Source organism: Dama dama, chromosome 19 (assembly GCF_033118175.1).
Source record: "Dama dama isolate Ldn47 chromosome 19, ASM3311817v1, whole genome shotgun sequence".
NCBI classification, from domain to species: domain Eukaryota; kingdom Metazoa; phylum Chordata; class Mammalia; order Artiodactyla; family Cervidae; genus Dama; species Dama dama.
Genome location: NC_083699.1, coordinates 38,886,563 through 38,907,347, shown reverse-complemented (window position 1 = coordinate 38,907,347; position 20,785 = coordinate 38,886,563). Strand labels below are relative to the sequence as shown.

The 20,785-nt window shown below is 41.7% G+C and overlaps 1 protein-coding gene across 2 annotated transcripts in view; it reads right to left on the bottom strand.

Moving 5' to 3' along the window:
- Positions 1-9,872: 9,872 nt before the first annotated feature.
- The window catches only part of ADIPOQ (adiponectin, C1Q and collagen domain containing), a 34,824-nt gene continuing 23,911 nt past the window's right edge, over positions 9,873-20,785 (bottom strand). For both annotated transcript variants that reach the window (XM_061167905.1, XM_061167904.1), the window contains exons 2-3: positions 12,943-13,149; positions 9,873-12,048 (exon numbers count right to left, since the gene is read on the bottom strand). In XM_061167905.1, the coding sequence (XP_061023888.1) occupies positions 11,528-12,048; positions 12,943-13,141 (720 nt within the window). In that variant the 5' untranslated portion in view covers positions 13,142-13,149 and the 3' untranslated portion in view covers positions 9,873-11,527. The remainder of the gene's footprint in view (positions 12,049-12,942; positions 13,150-20,785) is intronic.

Here is a 20,785-nt window from a genome sequence, read left to right as displayed (position 1 = left end):
ACCTGGGTCCCCTGCTTTGGAAGCATGGAGTCTTAGCTACTGGACCAACAGAGAAGTCCCAAAGCCTGTTATTTTTTAATGAGCAGAAGATTTGAACTGGTACTTCACCAAATAATCTTTACAAATAGCCACTATGCACATTTTAAAAGTTCAAACTCATTAGTTATCAGGAAAATGTAAATCAAGACCAAGATGTAGTCTCACTTCACACACACTAAAATAGCTAAAATTAAAAAGGCAAAATAGCTAAAACTAAAAAGACTGAGAATAAGTGTTAGTACCTGGAACTCTTCACTTTCTGCTTGTGGAAATATAAAATAGTGCAACTACTTTGGAAAAGAGTTTGACAGTATTTTTTAAAAGTTAAATTTTCCTTTACCATTTGGCCCATAAATTTCTACTTCTAGGTATTTACTCAAGAAAAACAGTGATATACATCCACCAAAAAAAACATGTATACAATTTCGTAACAGATTTATTCATAATAGCCAAATACTGGAAAAGTCTCAAAGGGCCATCAACAAATGCCTGGATAAAAAAAATTGTGCTATATCCATACAATGGAATATTACTAAGCAATGAAAGAACTACTGATGCAATAAGTAACATGAATGATTTCATGAGGTAAGACTGCCCTGGGTCTTGGCTTCCAGCACTGCTCACTCCCCCCATCACCTCATGGGAGATAGATGGGGAGACAGTGGAAACCATGTCAGACTTCATTTTTTGGGGCTCCAAAATCATTGCAGATGGTGACTGCAGCCATGAAATTAAAAGACACTTACTCCATGGAAGGAAATTTATGACCAACCTAGATAGCATATTAAAAAGCAGAGACATTACTTTGCCAACAAAGGTCCATCTGGTCAAGGCTATGGTTTTTCCAGTGGTCATGTAGGGATGTGAGAGTTGGACTGTGAAGAAAGCTGAGCGCCGAAAAATTGATGCTTTTGAACTGTGGTGTTGGAGAAGACTCTTGAGAGTCCTTTGGACTGCAAGGAGATCCAACCAGTCCATCCTGAAGGAGATCAGTCCTGGGTGTTCATTGGAAGGACTGATGCTGAAGTTGAAACTCTAATACTTTGGCCACCTGAGGTGAAAAGCTGACACATTGGAAAAGACCCTGATGCTGGGAGGGATTGGGGGCAGGAGGAGAAGGGGATGACAGAGGATGAGATGGCTGGATGGCATCACCGACTCGATGGGCATGAGTTTGAGTAAATTCCGGGAGTTGGTGATGGACACGGAGGCCTGGCCTGCTGCAGTTCATGGGGTCCCAAAGAGTTGGACACGACTGAGCGACTGAACTGAACTGAACTGAACTGAGCTGAACTGAACAAGAAAATGTTAGCAGGACAGCTAGTGAGTGAATGGTCACCAAATCTCCATCAGGACACTTGACATTGTGCTGCTGGACAGAAGCCCACTCTCACAATTTTGTTTTGTTTCACTTTAGTTTGACAAGCCTTGTTTGTTTCTGAAGATGGGCAGCATTTTAGCTCAAAGCTTGATTTTTCTGTATCATAACTGAAGACAATATTTTTCTCCAGTCACATGACCTTTACCTTTAAATAGCTTTTCATTTTATTGCTAGGTTTGATACTTCCAATCTTTACAACTGCACATTCCTTTCATCTATAAGATTTATTGCTTTTTTGTTAGCTATTTAATGCATTGGTTTTCTTGAGTTTGATGCAAGAAATGACACATTCTTACCAGTCAAATCTGAATAGTGCTGTATTTTTTTCCTTTGTTGAATAGAGTGGAGGTGGAAATGGGTGGACGGTGATAGTTTTCTCTTAAAAATCAGTTGTGTTTTTTTCTTCAATTTATATGGTACTTCTTTATTATATAAAAAAATGCTATATTTTTCCCCTAACTATCCCTGCTTTCTCACATATTAGAAGCATTCTTTCCTGTGGATCTCTCACTGAAAGTGATTTGGGTGGGACTAATTCATGCGCATATTTCCCCTGACTCCTCCACTATTAACAGCAGAGGTATATATATATGCCCTTTCGATCAGGGTAGGCATGTGACCTGATCAAGATAATCACTAAGTACAGAGGGGTTTGATATATATCCATCAGAAAAACAAATTTTTCTTTAGCTTTGGGATAGAGAGGTATAAGAAGGACACAAGTAGAAATGTTTTTCAGCCAGCTTCTCTGGTCTCACACAAGAAGCCAGGATTTACAGCAAGGAAAAACTTCATCAAGATGCAGAAAGAAGCAGAGATAAGATAAAATGAGAGGACAGTTAGACTCATGGCCACATCAGTGTAGCCCATGGATTTAAACCCAAGATGCGGGCTCAATCCCTGGGTCAGGAAGATCCCCTGAGGAGGGAAATGGCAACCCACTCCAGGATTCTTGCCCGAAAAATCCTATGGACAGTGGAGCCTGGTGGGCTACAGTCCATGGGGTCACGAAAGAGTCAGACATGATTTAGCAACTGAACAACAACAACATGCTCTATCCCTGTAATTTTTGGTTACTTGACCAATAAATTCCTGTTTTTGGTCACACTGGTTGGAATCAGGTTGTAACTGACAGTCTTGAAAATAATACAAAAAAGGAAGAAAAAATAAGTACTGTTAACTGCTGTTAATTACACAACTGAGAGATAACTATTTTTTAGTATTTTTGTGGGTTTTGCTTTCAGTGTTTGTCTATGCATATTTATAATCATACACCACAATCTGTATATTTTTTGAAATGTCATTGGTCACGAGTGTAAAATACCTCATTATGCAGCCAAACTATAATGTTAACCATTCTTCCATTATTGAACATTTAGCTTGTTTCCAATATTTCTCCTTAATGAATAATACTACAATAAATATCTTTACACCTAGAGATTTTTTTTCTGCATTTAGGATTGTTCCCTTCACACATAATCTCAGAAATTTAATTCATGGACAAAATGTATGAACATTTTAAATGTCCATGATAAAATGTGATAAATTTGTTTCCAAAGAGCTGTATAATTAATATTCTCAGCAAAATTATATAAAGATGCCAAATTCATGTCTCCGTGTGTGTGTTAGTCATTCAGTCATGTCCGACTCTTTGCGACCCCATGGACTATATAGCCCACCAGTCTCTGTCCATGGAATTCTCTTGGCAAGAATACTGGAATGGGTAGCCATTCCCTTCTACAGAGGATCTTTCTGACCCAGGGATCGAACTTGGGTTTCCTGCATTACAGGCAGATTCCTCACCATCTCAGCCATCAGGGAAGCCCTCATGTCTCCATATCCACATTAAGTATTACCACTTAAACAAGTTTTTTGGTCACTTGGTTCGTGGGATCCTAGTTCCCAATCATGGATTGAACCCAAGCTCCCTGCAGTAGAAACACAGAATCCTAATCACTGGACCACCAGGGAATTCCTTAAAATAATCTCTTATTAGTTGTATAGTTAAAAGTGATATAGTATAACTTTGTTGTTTCCACTTGCATCTATTAGAGAGAAAATGCATGTGGATAAATTTATAATTCATGTATTTTTCCTTCTTGTGGCTTGTTGCTTCATGTTCTTATCCATGTGCTTATTGGAGGTATTAGGTTTCTCTTAATAAATTGTTTGACCTCTTCATATAGTAAAAGTATTAACATATCACATTTATTACAATAGCATCAAGTTTGTTGATTGCATTGTAATTTTGTTGAAAAAAAATGCCTTTTTTTTAAAAAACACAAGTTTAAAGCTTTATGTATCACATCTATTTATCTTTTCCTCTATTGTATCTTCTCTCATCTCAGAACATCTTCTCCCCATCTAGAGACTTGAGAGTCACTTTTATGTACATTTAGAGTGTTTTCTTTAATAGCTTTGTTTTCTACTTTCAGTTAATTATCTGATCTTTCAAGCATATATGGGGAAAGAGCCAAGAATAGTCTTTTGCTCTAAATAAATGAAATGCATAAAACTTCTTTTTATCACATATTAAACTTTTTTTATCTCTCTGTCTATACTTATGCCAGGAATACTCTAATTGCTATATTTTGTAATATGTTTTATCATCTGGTAAAGGTAGCTTCCAATGCCATCAATAACCTATTATTTTTAAAAATGTGTTTTTATATTGTCTCACCTGTATGTTCTTTCAGATGACCATCACACACATACACAAAACTAACAGCTCTGAAAATTCAGCAGCAGCAACAGAATAAGAAAAGGGGTAGAGCTACAAGCTACAGACTTCAAAGTGTGACCATTGAGGAAAGAGGCAAAACATTCTGACAGATCAAAGCACAGCTTCTAAGCCCACTGCAGCCTCCACCATGACTGAACCCAGAAAGAAGCGGATTAGACAAATTCCTGAGATCTCTCACTAATACTCCCCAACCTGTGGTTAAGCAGGCTCAGGAGGTAAGGAAGCAGCTCAGAGAAACACTCCTCAGAGTATAGATCCCAACTTCAAGAGCTCAGCAGAAACAGGAAAGGCCCCAGAGAACTATCAGGAATCCAGTGGTATCCTGAGAACAGGAGGTATGGCTAACAAGATGGACCAATTTCTGGTACCAGATATGCAACGTCATTTCAGGAGAGTAAAACCCAGGTTATAAAGACCTCACACAGCCCCAGCAGAAGTATACTCCTACTCTTTCTGCCCTCAGTCTCCAAAGAATGGATAGAAAATAACTTTTAGCTCCACCCTGTAACTTGGAGGTGAGACATGCAAGTGTCAGGGATGAAAGAAGTCATGGAAAATTCATCCTCACTGCCTCTGAGAGGTCTGAAGGTCTTGAAAGACCTGCCCATGTTCAGCACAAGCAAGCAGGAATCAGTCAGGTACACTGCAGAAAAACAGAAAGAGAAACCCAATGTGCCAAAGAGGAACCGAGAACACAGTCTGGGAGAAAAAAGTATATACCAAGAAAAAAATTTTTTTAACTTCCTGTAGGTGCCTGTTCTATGGAAGATTGTGGTAAGAACATGAATGACATAAGACAGATCTCAAAGATAAGAGGTAAAGCAATAGAGCGCCCAGTACACTGTTAAGTGAGAAGACTGACAATAGTAGTCATCCTTGTTTTGTATCCAATTTTGATGGAGATGCATTTTGTGTTCCACTATTTTATTATAATGCTGGACATTGTTTCAAATGTGTTATTCTTTATTATATTAAGGAAATAGCATTGCATTTCTAATTCATAAAATGTTTTTAATAGCAAATGGTTGAACATGGACTCAACCTATTTTACCTGGCATAAAGAAACTCTTTTGCAAGCTGGCATTAAAAAAAAAAAACTCCTTTTTTTCTTGCATCACACTTACAAAGAACCTCAGTGCAGTCCTCAGAACTTGTCCACATAAATGATGAGTGAGACATTTCATCATATTTCCTTTTAACAGCCAGACTCTCTGTCATATAGCAAATTCAGTGACTCGTTTTTCAAAGGCAAGTTTTTCCACTACTGTTATTTACATGACTGCTGCCATTGGGGCTACAGGATATATAAATACCCTATCCTCCAAATGTTTTGAAATTAGGAAGAAGAAAGGAGTGGGATTTGGATTCACTCTTTCTACAAGCATAAGCTTTAGAATCAGGCAGCTCTGAGCATGAATCCTTGCTCTACAGATTACTAGATGTGGCTTTCGATCACACTTTCACCAGCTTTCTTATCTGATAATTAGGTCTATGCTATCTAATGTACAGGGTGTCATAAGGATTAAAAAAAAGAATGTGTTTCAAGCAAGTACATAAAAATGATGACTTGTATTATTATTGTTGTTATTATTTTTAAAAAATTTTTATGTGCTTGGCACATAGTGTATGCTTAATAAGTCCTTTCTGAATGAATGATCTCAAGAAAAAATTCAAAGATGAAATAGAAAGTCTCTGCCCATAATAAATTTCCAAGCTAGGGAATTAATTGCCAATAAAATAAATATAAATGAAACTTGAGTTCCAGGTTTCATTTCATGGGCCCTAATGACTTAATTTTGTTACCCCATTACCAAGTGGGCTTTCCTGGTGGCTCAGTGGTAAAGAATCCAGCTGCAATGCAGGAGACGCAGGAGATGTGGGTTTGATCTCTGGCTTGGGAAGATACCCTGGAGGAGGGCATGGCAACCCACTCCAGTATTCTTGCCTGGCGAATCTCACGGACAGGGGAGCCTGGCTGGTTACAGTCCATGGGGTCACAAAGAGTCAGACATGATTGGAAAGACTGAGTATTCTACCTAACTAGACCTCAGCCTGGAACCTGGGCACAGTCATAGACTAATTCCTGACCTCTTATACTCTTTAGATAGAGATAGCAGAAATAGCAGAAATCAACTCAAGCTAGCTTAAGTTAAAAGCAAAAATAATGCAAAAATCCAGGAATTGATGCCTCAAGTGACCGACCCATGGGCAAGTGTACAACTGAATATCACAAAGGACTGGAACCAATAGGACTTCCCTGGTGCTCCAGTGGTTAAGAATCGGCCTGCCACATAACCAGCAGCCCAGAAAACCCACGCTATGCTCCTTCCTCCTTGCTCTCCTTCCCTCCTCCTCAAAGGTGACTCTATCCCAGCTTCTAAAAGAATAGATTTGTTTTGCTTGTTTTTTACCTTTAAATAAATGGAAGCATGTGCTGTGCTGTTCTTAGTCACTCAGTCGTGTCCAGCTCTTTGCAACCCCATGGACTGTAGTCCACCAGACTGGGATTCTCCAGGCAAGAATATTGGAGTGGGTTGCCATGCCCTCCTCTCAGGGATCTTCCCAACCCAAGGATCAGATTCAGGTCTCCTGCACTGCAGCCAGATTCTTTACCAGCTGAGCTACCAGGGAAGCCCCAATGGACACAAACCATTTAAAAAAAAAGAATCAGTCTGCCAATGAAGGGGACGTGGGTCTGAGCCCTGGTCAGGGAGAATTCCACCCACCTTGGGCCAACTAAACTTGAGCACCACAACTACTGAAACCCAAGTGCTTAGAGCCAATGCTCTTGTGGTGGCAACAAGAGAAGCCACCACGGTCAGAAGTTCACACACTGCAACTAGCGAGGAGCCCCCACTAGCCATAATAGAGATAGCCTGTACACAGGCAATAAAGAGTCAGAGCAGCCTGAAATAAAAATAAATAAATAAAATTATTTAAAAAGTGGAACAGCTTCTCGGAAACAGAGCACGCTCTCTCTCTCTCTCTGACTTTCAGTTTTTGCTTCTCTCTCAGCTTCTTTTTTCTCTACGGCTGGGCTGCTTCTATCTCTAGACCATGGGGCAGAAGTTGGCCACCCCTGAGTCTCAAATCTACATATTTCACATCCATCCTAGTTCATTGCTGGAGGAACTCTGGATGGCCCAGCTTAGATGAAGCATCTGGTTTGGTCCATTCAATGACCTCTAGGAGAAAGGAATTAGGAGAGGCCCACAGTGTTGCCTGAAGGGCAGGGCATGGGAGTGGCCCCACCACGTGGGAAGAAACGGAAGAACACCCAGCAGGTGTCCACTGCACTCAGTCAAAGGCTGAAGGCTTGACCTGTTTAGCCCTAACTTAACTGACACAAGCTGAATTGCACTTTAAACCTTGAGCCTGGCTCCAGAATTCCACTTACACTGATCTTGCAAGGCACATGTAATGAATAAAGGGAAGTGGTCTCTGCATTTTCATTTCTTCCCTTATTTTTGGGAAAATGTGGTTTTTACATAGTGAATTTCATTCAAGATCATGGTTACTTGCTATAAAATACCTGAGTGAGAACTGAAAAGATAAAGGAAAAAAAAAGATAAAGGAAAAAATCAAGTTATTTCTCAATCTTACTAAACACCTAGGTGTTTCCAAACATTCCTAAGGAAATAACTAAATAAAATTGCTGAATTGGAGGTAAATATTTCTTTTATCCCTGTGGTGGAGTCAGGCTGACTGCTTTTGCTTCTGCACAACACGTGATGTAGTCTCATCAGTCACTCCACACACAGGAAGAGTCGGATGCTGGGGTTATAATCAAGACCTTACCTGACCCTAGCCTCCCTTGGTCAAGGAGAGTTCAGTACCCTCCACATTCTTTCTTCAACAATGGACTACCTCAAGTCTCAAGATTGGACTTATTTTCTTTGACTTCCATCAATGTCAGGGTGCTTTATGTGCCTTCTTTGGGCTCCTGCCATCATTCGATTCCTGCCCTTTATCTTTCTTCAGGAATACATGGGGTGTCTGGTGGGACATGGGGTGTCTGGTGCCAGCCAAGATGGATTTGTGTATTTGACTCACTCAGTTGTGTCCGACCTTTTGTGACCCCATGGACTATAGCCTGCCAGGCACCTCTATCCAGGGAATTCTCCAGGCAAGAACACTGGAGTGGGTAGCCATTCTCTTCTCCTGGGGATCTTCCCAACCCAGGGATCAAACCTGGGTCTTCCGCATAGCAGGCAGATTCTACCTTTCTGAGTGATTACAATCAAAAACTCTAAACACATTGCAGAAAAGCAAATCCGAAGAGTCTAAAAAGTAAATAGTGGCAGACAGATTGAGGGCTGAAGTTCAAACTTGAATAACAACTCATAGCCTGGCTGAGTTTAATGGGGTTTTTTCCTTCTTTCATGGATTTGACCTGAAGGCAGGCCAAGTCCTGGATTTGACCTGAAGGCAGGCCAAGTCCTGGATTTGTGTTTTAGGCACTGTTGGGAGAAATCACCATTTCCGGGAGAAATCACCTCTTGCTGAGACCAGAAAAAGCAATTCCTGCATGACAGAGAGTGTAAGAAAAATCCCACTTTTTAAAGTATGCTTTCTTTTCTCTTTTTTCTCCCAGCTCCGCCAGGATCAGCCCCAAGCACTGGCTGCATTGCCACAGCAACAGCAGCAACACAAGCATCTAAAATTCACTCCCTCCTCCAAAAATATCTCTCTCTCTCTGACCAGAAAAACCAGTGAAATGGGCCATGCTATTCAAACAGTGTGGGTAATCCTTCTTTTCTGTAGCCCACCTTTCTTTCTTTTCTCTTGCTGCTTTATCCCCCTCAAGACAGCCTAAGTCACACAAGACTGCACGATAGAGCAAGAAAATAAAATTCAGAGAGAACCCAAGTCTCCTGGCAACAAGAATCAGGAAAAGGAGGGTTCCTGGGGGCTAGAGAATATAGGGACATGCCAGAGAGGAAAGAGCTGGAACAGGACCTCTTCTAATTATGTTTGGGACCCTCCCTAAGTCCCAAACTCAACCCCCAGTGTACACATGCAGAACAGACCAAATGAAGCATAGCAGAGGCTTCACGAATTAAACTACAGGGACTTCTGTGGTGGTCCACTGGCCAAGATTCCTTGATCCCAGTGCAAGGGACCTGGATCCCACCTCTGGTCAGGGATCTAGATCCCACATGCTGAAACTAAAAGATCTCACAGGCCACCATGAAGATCGAGACCCATTGTGCCACAACTAAGACCCGGCACAGGCAAATAAATATTTTTTAAAAAAGAATTAAACTACTAAAATCCCAGACCAGACTCTGAGTGGTGCATGTGACAGATAGCAAAGACTTGAATCTACCACTCTGGTAACTGTCCAGATTTTGCTTTAAGGAAAATACTCCTTCTCAAGCTTGAGCCATAATCAATTAGGTCAATAAATATATTACATCCTCCTGACTCCAGTCAGGACTCTGACTGGTCAGAGATGAGCACACAACCCAGCCAAAGCCTATGAAATGCAAGGACGTCTTATCTGTCATTCACAAAATAGAGTTCTGATTAACACAAGGTTTACCCCTCTTCATCCCTCTCTAAACCCCATGTCGTCTCCAAAAATGAAAACAAAAGATCTGTGAAATAAGTGTTCTACTTTTAATGCTGGACAGGATCTTTATTTGTAGAAAATAATGATATACAATTATTTTTAAAAACTAAGACTTATATGTAGATATCATAATTGCCTAATGAATAGTCAAAAGAAAATCATTCAGAATTTAAAACTGCAAGCAAATAGCTGTTTTCCATCTCTATATTTACACAGAATGCTATTAGCTCTGCTTTTGCTAAAATCTTTGAAGAGCATCACTCATCTTCATCATGAGAGGATGTTTACCACCATCAACTATCTGTAATTCCTTTTTTTTTTTTTTTTTTTTGAGGAATATTTAACAATTCAAAATACATGTATTTAAGGTGTACAATTTGATGATTTGATATAGGCATACATTATGAAGCAATCACTACAATCAAGCTAATTAAAATAGTCACCTCAGTTATCATTTTCTTTTCTTCATTTTCTTTCTTTTTTTAACACTTCCTAAAGAGCAAGAGTAGATTCAGGAGGCCCAGGTCTCCCCTGACCCTGTTGGTGCTCAAAGAAAGAATAGTTTCCAACTTCTTTCATGGGCTTTGCATTGCAAGCTCAAGTTACTTCCTTAAGGGAAAATTCTTTAAGTGTTCTGGAAAGCACAGTCATCCCTAACCTCAGTGGAAAAGATTCAAGCCATCCAGTGGAACAAAGATTAGGAGTTTAAAATCAAGGAGTTCCTAAAATAAGACTGTTTTTGTAGATAGGGATTGGTTATATGGAAAGACAGAAATGGAGTTAACTCTGGGTAGATAGGAGGTTCCGGAGTTTGATCCTCATTAGGCATCCATCAAGGACCTGCAAGGGGACTCAGTGTGCAGGAAGCATGATCCTCTGTGGGTAATTATCCCTGGGCTTCGGGAGGATGTCTTGCAGACCCAGGACTCTCATCCATGGTGACACATGGAAGGGCAGAGGGGCCCAGGCGTGAGAAGACTTGTAGGAAAGAAAAGATATCACATCAAAGAAGCTTCCCAACCTGGTTGTCTTGAGGAATAGGGAAGATGTGAACATGTGGAGATGGAGTCAACTTTCTGGGCCAGAGAGAAGGGTCTGAGGAAAGACATAGAGAAGAGGAAGTATGGAGTGGTCTAGTTGGAATGGGACCTAGTTGTGGAACCACCTTCTCTGAGGGAGTGCTTCAAAGGAAAGGCTTAACATGTGGTGAAGGCCAGTTCAAAGGTCCTCAGATGAGTTGGGGGGAGACCCCTACCAATACCCTACCAAAAGGCTATATAGTCCTTACAACAGACGCAATATACTGGAAAAGGTCCACAGCCCAGGGTTGGATTTCTAACTCTGCCACTTAATGCCTGTGTGACTTAGGCACACAGTTCTCTCATCCTCAGGACTGCAAGTGTGAAAAAGAGAAGAATAGTTTCTTATGTACTTCACAGGATTGCCAAGAACATAAGGAAAAACAGCAGGCACAGAATATCACTGTCAAATACCTTCTTGTAGTTAGTTATCTTGTCATGTATATGAAACTCCCCAGCAAATGTTATCAGTCCTTCCATTACCACTACGTAACAGATCCTTGAGGCCAGGGGACATGTCTTCTTCAAGACTGTCCTGGGAACATAGTATATCATTTCTTAAAAAAGGTACTTGATCAATGAATGCATGAATGATGTTCAGAATCCCCCAGCTAGATAATAAAATTGGTCCCCTAACTATACTGTAGACCTGTGGACTGTTCTTTCACTTTGGGCTGCTTGGCCCACTGGAGATTCTGAGTTAATGGTGCTCATTCAATGTTATGGTAGAGAAGGAAGCCTGTGAAGGTGGAGTCATGGACATTATCTGCATAGACCCCATTGTGATTTTCACCCTCATACACCTGGAGCCAGACTTGGTCACCCTTATCCAGATAGAGGAGCACGGAGCCAGAGGCCTGGTCCACGTTCCTGTCCTGGAACTGGTCGTGGGTGAAGAGCAGGGCCTTGTCATTCTTGTAGAGGCTGACCTTCACATCCTTCAAGTAGACAGTGATGTGGTAGGAGAAGTAGTACAGCCCGGGAATATTGCAGAGGAATTTGCCAGTGGTGCCATCGTAGTGGTTTTGCTGATTGTAGAAGATCTTGGTAAAGCGAATGGGAACATTGGGGACTGTGACCCGGGTCTCCAGTCCCACACTGAATGCTGAGCGGAATACATAGGCACTTTCTCCAGGTTCTCCCTTTCTGCCTGGGACTCCTGGAAAGCCTCGGGGACCTTCAATCCCAGTGATTCCAGTTTCACCAGTGTCACCCTTAGGACCAACAAGACCTAGAGAACAAGAAGACCTCAGTGACCCAAGGAACAGAACTCCTGTTTAGGTTGATTTCAGCCTAAAACACTGTCCCTGTGGCCCCTACCTCTGATCTACTTGACTTACAGATCAAAGAACCAACGAGAGCTCCCAAAAGGGACAGCCGTAACCTTCTCCTCCACATCCACCACAACACAGGTTCCCACAAATTCCTCTCCAACCTTATCTCCAAAAGCCTCCATCACAGACCCTCCACCCTGCCAGTACTTTATGTGCAGGTTCAACCAATCATACACAGGGGACTTTTCTGTCCTCTCTGTCTAGGTTGCCCAATACCCATCCTTCAAGGTCTCACTCAAGCCCCGCCTCCTCCTGAAAGTCTTCATTGTCAATCTAGGTCTGCATCAAGGGCATTTTCTCTCTATTCCACTCTTTGGGCATTTGTCTGTATTCACTTTGGCATATTTGGGGTAGACCCTCTGGTAGTAAGGTTTAACAGTCCTGTGCACTAGGGCAAGAGTTCTCCAAGAAAAGGACTGTGACCTGCAGGAGGTCCCAGTACGTGTGGTTGAATGCCACTGGATAGAATGGGAATTAAGGGGACATTAAGGAAAATGGGAATATAAGCAGACTGAGAACAGGGATGGATGAGGCTGAGATGGGAGAGGATGGGGAAGGTAGTGTGGGTAGAGCAGAGCCAAGGTTACTTGGCTTTAAAGGGACCATGTGTGTTCACCCCTAGAAGGCCAATCCACAATTCACTTTAGGTTGCTCATGGGTCACATCAAAAAGCTTTGCTTCTTCCCTGCACATGGGCCTTAGTCAGTAACTATTGCCCTCTCGTGGTTTTAGAAGCCTTCCTCTACCCGGGAGGAGTCTGTGATGGAAGATGCCAAAGGCTTTATTCTTACCTGGATCTCCTTTCTCACCCTTCTCACCAGGGGTGCCATCTCTGCCATCCCGGCCTGGGGTCCCGTTGTGGCCAGGATGCCCTGGAACACCTGCCATCCAACCTGCGCAGGCCCCCTTGGGCAGCGGGGGCCCTTGCGTGGTGTACTGGCCATGACTGGGCAGGGCTAGTAGCAGTAGAAGAGCTCCCAGCAGCAGCATCCTGAGCCCTGGAACCCAGATCCACATTGTCAGCCACAAAAGAGCAACCCCCACGTAGCTCCCCCGTCAGGTCCCGAGCAGGACTCTGGTCAGCTCTGCAGAGTCTGCCTGAAACCTGCTCCCTCAACACTCACCTCTTCTGGAAAGACTCTTCTGACTTTTCCAGCCCACCTTGTGCTCACTCTGCCTTGAAATTTTCGGTATTCAGCATTATTTTGTATGGGTGATCGCCTTTCTTCCACCACCAGTGACGGTGAGACAGCACTCCCCCAATTCCTCAGATCTGAGCACAGTAGGAGGAATGGGGAAAGCTCCAAGAGTCCATTTGTCAGGACTCTATCCCTTGGGTTTTCCAAGAATGATGACTCAGATCATCCCATTCGACTCTAACTTCCCCCTCTTGGCTCCCTCCTTTTTCTTCCCTTTTCCTTTTTTCTGTCTCTTCCTCTTCCTTTCTCTCCCATTCTCTTTCTTCCTTTCCCCATCTCCTGGGCCATATGTTAGACATTTGGTATGTTACACACTTGCATGCACACATGCTCACACACACACAACTACACACATACACACACACACACACACAGCCTCGGTCAGACAACCAGAGATACGCTGTCCCACGAGACTATCCACTGACCTCGGCCTGTGCAACCCCTTAACTGTACCCCCTCACCTGCCTGATCCCTATGTGGACTTCAGGATACATGGGCTGTCCTCTCTTTCAGGAAGTGCTCCCTGTCCTCCTCCCCCATCTGGACTGCTATTCCTGCTGGACTGCTGTCCTCCCCCAGAGCCCTTGTTATCTTTCACAGCACTGCTTGCACTGTACTGTAATTTTATTTGTTCACCCACTAAACACAGCCACAAGGGTGGGGGGCTGTTAGTTGCACAGTCATTTCCAACTCTTTGCAACCCCATGGACTGTAGCCTACAGTCCTCTGTCCATGGAATTCTCCAGGCAAGAGTACTGGAGTGAGTAGCCATTTCCTTCTCCAGAGGATCTACCTGGTCCAGGGATTGAACCTGCATCTCCTGCTTGGCAGGCAGATTCTTTACCATCAGAGCCAAAGAGAAAGTCCCACCAGTACAAAATAAGGACTAAATAAATACTTTTGTATGGAAAAGAAAAAAGGAAATACAGAGAGAGGAGGGAAAGAGGAAGAAAAATAGAAAAGGAAGAGAGAAAGAGAATGGAGTGCATTTAGAGTACGTATTCTGGAAGCCCTGGGAAAAAGCTCATGGGGCACAGGTGGCCAAGGGATTCCCTGTCTCAGAACCAGCCCTCCATATCCCCCCCTGAAAGACAGTCCTTGTATGCACAGGGACTCTGGTTCCCCTGATCCCTGCCTCTGTTATTAGGTTACTGAAAGCACCAGAGAGAGAAACTGGTCCTAGGATCCTGGATCACAGGCATCGCTGATACTCTCTGTGGAGTCTGAAATGTAGCGAATCCCAAGAAACTGACTCTAAACAAGACATGGTCCATGTGTATTTTTTTACCCTAAAGACTCACTATTATTCATCAGTTTGCTTGTCTCAAAGATTTCACAAAGCTTCCAGAACTGAATTTGGCTTCAGGAGGAATTTCCTCTATGAGGGATGCAGAAAAATCCCTGATAAGTAATCTTGCCCCCAAAATTGTGCATTGTGTCTGGAATCCCACCCCAATGGCCCATCACCAGGGGCTCTATCATCATTCAGTCAGTGATGCCATTCAACCATCTCATCCTCTGTCATCCCCTTCTCCTCCTGCCTTAAGTCTTTCCCAGCATCGGGTTTTTTCAAATGAGTCAGTTCTTTACATCAAGTGGCCAAAGTATTGGAGTTTCAGCTTCAACATCATTCCTTCCAATGAATATTCAGTGCTGATTTCCTTTAGGATTGACTGGTTGGATCTCCTTGCAGTCCAAGAGACTCTCAAGAGTCTTCTCCAACACCGCAGTTCAAAAACATCAATTCTTCAGCACTCAGCTTTCTTTACAGTCCAACTCTCACATCCATACACGACTACTGGAAAAACCATAGCTTTGACTAGATGGACCTTTGTCGGCAAAGTAATGTCTCTGCCTTTTAACATGCTGTCTAGGTTGGTCATAGCTTTTGTTCCAAGGAGCAACCATCTTTTAATTTCATGACTGCAATCACCACCTGCAGTGATTTTGGAGCCCAAAAAATAAAGTCTCTCACTGGTTCCATCGTTTCCCCATCTATCTGCCATGAAGTGATGGGACCAGATGTCATGACCTTAGTTTTCTGAATGTTGAGTTTTAAGCCACCTTTTTCTCTCTCCCTTTCAAGGAGGAAGGAACTAAAGAGCCTCTTGATGCTCTTTAGTTCCTCCTTGCTTTCACCAGGGTGGTGTCTTCTGCGTATCTGAGTTTATTGATATTTCTCCTGGTAATCTTGATTCCAGCTTGTGCTTCATCCAGCCCGGCATTTCACATGATGTACTCTGCATATAAGCTAAATAAGCAGGATAACAGTATACAGCCTTGATGTACTCCTTTCCCAATTTGGAACCAGTCTGTTCCATGTCCAGTTCTAACTGTTACTTCTTGACTTGCATACAGATTTCTCAGGAGGCAGGTAAGGTGGTCTGGTATTCCCATCTCTTTAAGAATTTTCCACAGTTTGTTGTTATCCACACAGTCAAAGGCTTTGGTGCAGTCAATAAAGCAGAAGTAGATGTTTTTCTGGAACTCTCTTGCTTTTTCAATGATCCAACGGATATTGGCAATTTGATTTCTGGTTCCTCTGCCTTTTCTAGATCTAGCTTGTACATATGAAAGTTCATGGTTCACATACTGTTGAAGCCTGGCTTGGAGAATTTTGAGCAGTACTTTGCTGGCTTGTGAGATAGTGCAATTGTGTGGTAGTTTGAACATTCTTTGGCATTGCCTTTCTTTAGATTGAAATGAAAACTGACCTCTTCCAGTCCTGTGGCCACTGCTGAGTTTTCCAAATTTGCTGGCATATTGAATGCAATTCTTTCACAGCATCATCCTTTAGGATTTGAAATAGCTCAGCTGGAATTCCATCACCTTCACTAGCTTTGTTCATAGCGATGCTTCCTAAGGCTCACTTGACTGCATCCCAGGATGTCTGGCTCTAGGTGGGTGATCACACCATCATGGTTATCTGGGTCGTGAAGATCTTTTTTGTATAGTTCTTCTGTGTATTCTTGCCACCTCTTCTTAATATCTCCTGCTTTCGTTAGGTCCATACCATTTCTGTCCTTTATTGAGCTCATCTTTGTATGAAATGTTCCCTTGGTATCTCTAATTTTCTTGAAGAGATCTCTAGTCTTTTCCATTCTATTGTTAAGTTTATTCATATGTATAGTTATACATAAACTTATATATATATTTACTTATACATATGTATGCTCAACTTTCATACACACAAACGTGTGTTCATTAAAAATAGTAAGATAAATAATTTGGAAACTACAGAAAATAAACTAATCCCCATTCCCAAGAATCTATCTGCTTATTTTTAACATAATGGAAATAATATTTTCCTAGAAATTTTATTCTCTAATTTTTGCTTTGCAATTTTCTAATTTTTGTAATCATCATTTTAAATGTGTGCTAGTCCATCAAGTGGATATAACCAGGGTATATGTCAACATTTCCATTTTATTGAAGCATGAACATATTTTCATTTTGAAACATTTCAAAATCTAACAAACATCTTTGGCACATAGCTTATCCCCAAACTAATATTATTGTGCTATGACATATTCCCAGAAGTAAAATTTTTATACCAAAAGATATGAACATTTTTAAGGCTCCTGATACATATTCCCAAAGTATAGTTTGTCATGCTGTTCCACAACAGTGTATCAGTGTGTATACAAAAAGCTTGTCTTAACTGCACTCCAAAACTTTGGATATCATCACTGCAAACAGTTTTGTTGATCTCAGTTTAGTGAGCAAAAGAAATGGAACCTCACTGCTTTGACAATTAGTGAGTTGTACATTTTATTAAAGGCCTATTTCCTAATTTAATTTCTTCATTTTTTATATCTCTGCTAGTGTTCTTTATCAGCTAATTTATTAGGGATACAATGTGCTTTTTGAATTAGCTTTTGTGAGCTCTTTATACCAGCTCTTTGTCATATGTCCTATGATTTATCTCTAGTGTAAAGGTTATTTTCTGTTTTGCTTATCCTGTTTTTTATGTGACAAGTTTTAGTTTTTTGTTAAGTTTTAGTTTTTATGTAAACAACTCAGTTGATTTCTTTTTCTTTTTTTGGCTTCTAAGAGTTAAACAATCTTTATCCATACTAGGATTTCATAAGTACTTTATTTTCTTCTCTTTTATTGCTTGGTGTATTTTAAATTTCACTCTTTAATACATGTCTGATATTTTGTGTTGGGTAAGCTGTGATCTAAGATAATCAAGTGATTTCTTCCTATTTGACGACTAGTTGTTTAAAAGACATTTATTTAAATTAATATTTTTCCTGTCTATTGATCTGATGCATCATTTATCAAATATCGAATTCTAATATCATCTTATAAGTAAAGCGAGAATTGAGAATGAGACCTGCAGGCAGAGAGGAGAGACTAGCAACACAGCCAGCCAAGAAGTGCCCGTAGAGACAGACGCTGCCGCCTGGTGGTACGAGTCCCTTCAAGGCTCTCTTATCATCAGCCTGTACCTTTGTCCCCCTCTACTGGATTTGGAGGATTCAAAGTGATTGTTCTCAATAACTGCCGGAAATAAATGAAAATGAGATAGCTTAGGCTTGTGTTATGCTTTGTTGCTTCAGTCATGTCTGACTTTGCAACCCCATAAGCCCTTCCAGGCTCCTCTGTGCATGACTAATGGAGTAGGTTGTCATGCCCTCCTCCAGGAGATCTTCCGTGATCCAGGGATCAAACTCAGGTCTCCTGTGGATTCTTTACCCACTGAACCACCAGGGAAGCCCAATTGAGGCCAAGATGAGAAGAAAGAGAGGAGTTAGCTGCAAAGCCAAGAAGAGATCAGTCAAGTCCCTTTTGTGTTTAAAGAAAATACTTGTTCTAAAACTTTTAAGACTTTATATGTTGTCCAACCTTCCCACAACTTGTCACCTCCATCCTTTTCCTCTACGGAGTTAGCAGTAAAACTCCTAAGAAGACTACCAAGAGGCTCTGTGCTTGCTTTCTCCAGAAATGAGGAAGGCCAAGTTCTTGTCCACAGAGAAATAGGAGGAGAGAATCCAGAACACGAGAACTGGTGGAGGCAGCTACAGAGGGCCCCAAAGACGCAGGGTCACTGGGGGCTTTCTCCAAATCATTGCAAGGACTGAAAACTCAGGTCTCGTGCATTTTCTGGTTCCCCCTTTTCTTTTAAAAGTCAAGATTCTATTTTCCCAGCCCAAGGGACGTGTTAAGGAACGATCTCTCTTTTCATAGGGGCAACGAGTCTGGGTTCCATGACAGTGACAGGTGATGGAGGTAATAGAAGGAGGGAGTGAGGGCAGATGGGCACACAATCCTAGGACGTTTCTGCTGCGAAGAACAGATTCTGACTAAAGAAGAAGGTTATCATCTAAAGCTCTGGGTGGAAAAATCATCAATTGATAGCAATTGAAAGTCAGTGCAGAGATGCTGAACTTTCAAACAATTTATTCCAAAACTATGCGTGCTCCCTGTTTAAATATAGCAATTATTACATTTTGATTTTGAAAGACCTCTCTTTCTAAAGGGGAAAACATAACTAAATAAAATTGTAATCTAAGACTATGTTCTAAGACTCAACTGCGCCTATAAAGAAATCATTTACATAGGTCATGAAGTTAATCCTAAAACCACTTGTAATTCTTTGTCTTTGTAGAATGCCACTTCTAAAGTCCTCACCTCACTTAATATCTCACTTAATTTTCACAACCATTTTGAGAGACAGGATGAGGTAAAATAGAGATCACATGTTCTCTGACCTCAGTACTTGGGTGAAAATAATTTGTTCTTCCTTGTAATATGTTTCAGGCATATGCTTGTTGGAGGATTAAAAAGCACAATCTGGGACTTCCCTGGTGGTCCAGTGGCTAAGACTCCATGCTCCCAATGCAGGGGGTCTGGGTTTGATCCCTGATCGGGAACTAGATCCCACATACTGCAACTAAGACCTGGCACAGCCAAATAAATAAAAAAATTTTTAAACATAAGCTCTCTTTTGAAAATAATAAAAGAAAAGGTACAATCCACATAAAGTATATAGAACAGTGCCTCGCACATGTCAGAGCTCAATAAATGTTATCTATGACTGTACCCATTCTAGAGATGAGAAAAGTGGGTTTCCAGGAAGTTAAGCGACTTGTCCAAGATCCCAGAGATCTTGAGCAGTGGAGCTGGAAATCAAACTGTGATCTTCTGAAGCATAATGCTGGACACTTAGGCATAGTCCAAAGAAGGAAAACAGCATCAAGGTCACACATTTGCCTGCTAATATTCCACTCCATTGGATGGGGGATAGAAGAGAGAATAATGTGAAGAAACCCCAAGTCATGATCCAGTGACCTGGCTTCTAGTCTGAGCTCCATCATTAACTCACCGGGTGACTTACCTTCCCAACCCACCTCCCAGACTTCATGTTCTTTGCAAGCAAAGCTGATTATTAATGAGTTTATCCTTACCTATTAATAGACTATTTCACAATACTGTTGTGAGAACAGGTTCATTTAAAGTATGAAGAATTATTTTATAAACTTTTAAAGTGTTCCACACAAATAAGTAATTGTGTCCAACTCTTTGCCACCTATGGACTATAGCCTGCAAGGCTCCTCTGTCCATGGGATTCTCCAGGCAAGAATACTGGAGTGGGTTACCATACCCTCCTCCAGGGGTATAAGTAAAGAGATATAAGCAAATATTTATGAAGCACTTGCTGTGGACCACCCTTTGTACATCCACTACCCTTTAATCTCATTTCACCCTCACGACTACTCCAGGGGGTCAGGACTCAGTTCCAAGAGAAATCTGAGGACCAGAGAAGTTTAGTAACTTCCGCTCGAGGATAAGAAGTATTGGCCAAAAATTTCATTCGAGTTTTTCCAAATCTAAATGAACTTTTTGCCAACCCAATGGAAGTGTGGAGAGGTGCACTTTGAAATCCAAAGCCTGGGTTCTTTCTACTGCACTAGCTTTCATGGTGCACTGTGTACAGGTATGGATAAGCTTGCTTTCAAAATTATACAAGGGGATGGACCATGATGCTGTCTGAATCCTAAAGGTCCATATTACAGTCTCTCATTTTCATTTAAGTGTATGAGAAATTCCACTTTGACCTGCTGGAATTTCAGCAACAACAGCAGAATCTTGTGAAATGCAATGATGGGGTCTCCTCTGGGACTGGTAGGAGACAGAGTAAGATGGGGGAGAGAGGTCACCAAAGCCGATGCCAACTCCTCCAGCAGGAAAGGGCATTAAAGTACAGATTGCAGAGTCCAAGAAAACTGAAAGGGACCCCAGAAATCATCTCACCCCTGCCCTGCTTGTACAAATGAGAGGCTAAGGGGGAGGAAGGGATGCATTGTTAGATCCTCATAGGATTTCCTTGGTGGCTCAGACAGTAAAGTGTCTGCCTACAATGTGGGAGACCCAGGTTCAATCCCTGGATCAGGAAGATCCTCTGGAGAACAAAATGGCAACCCACTCC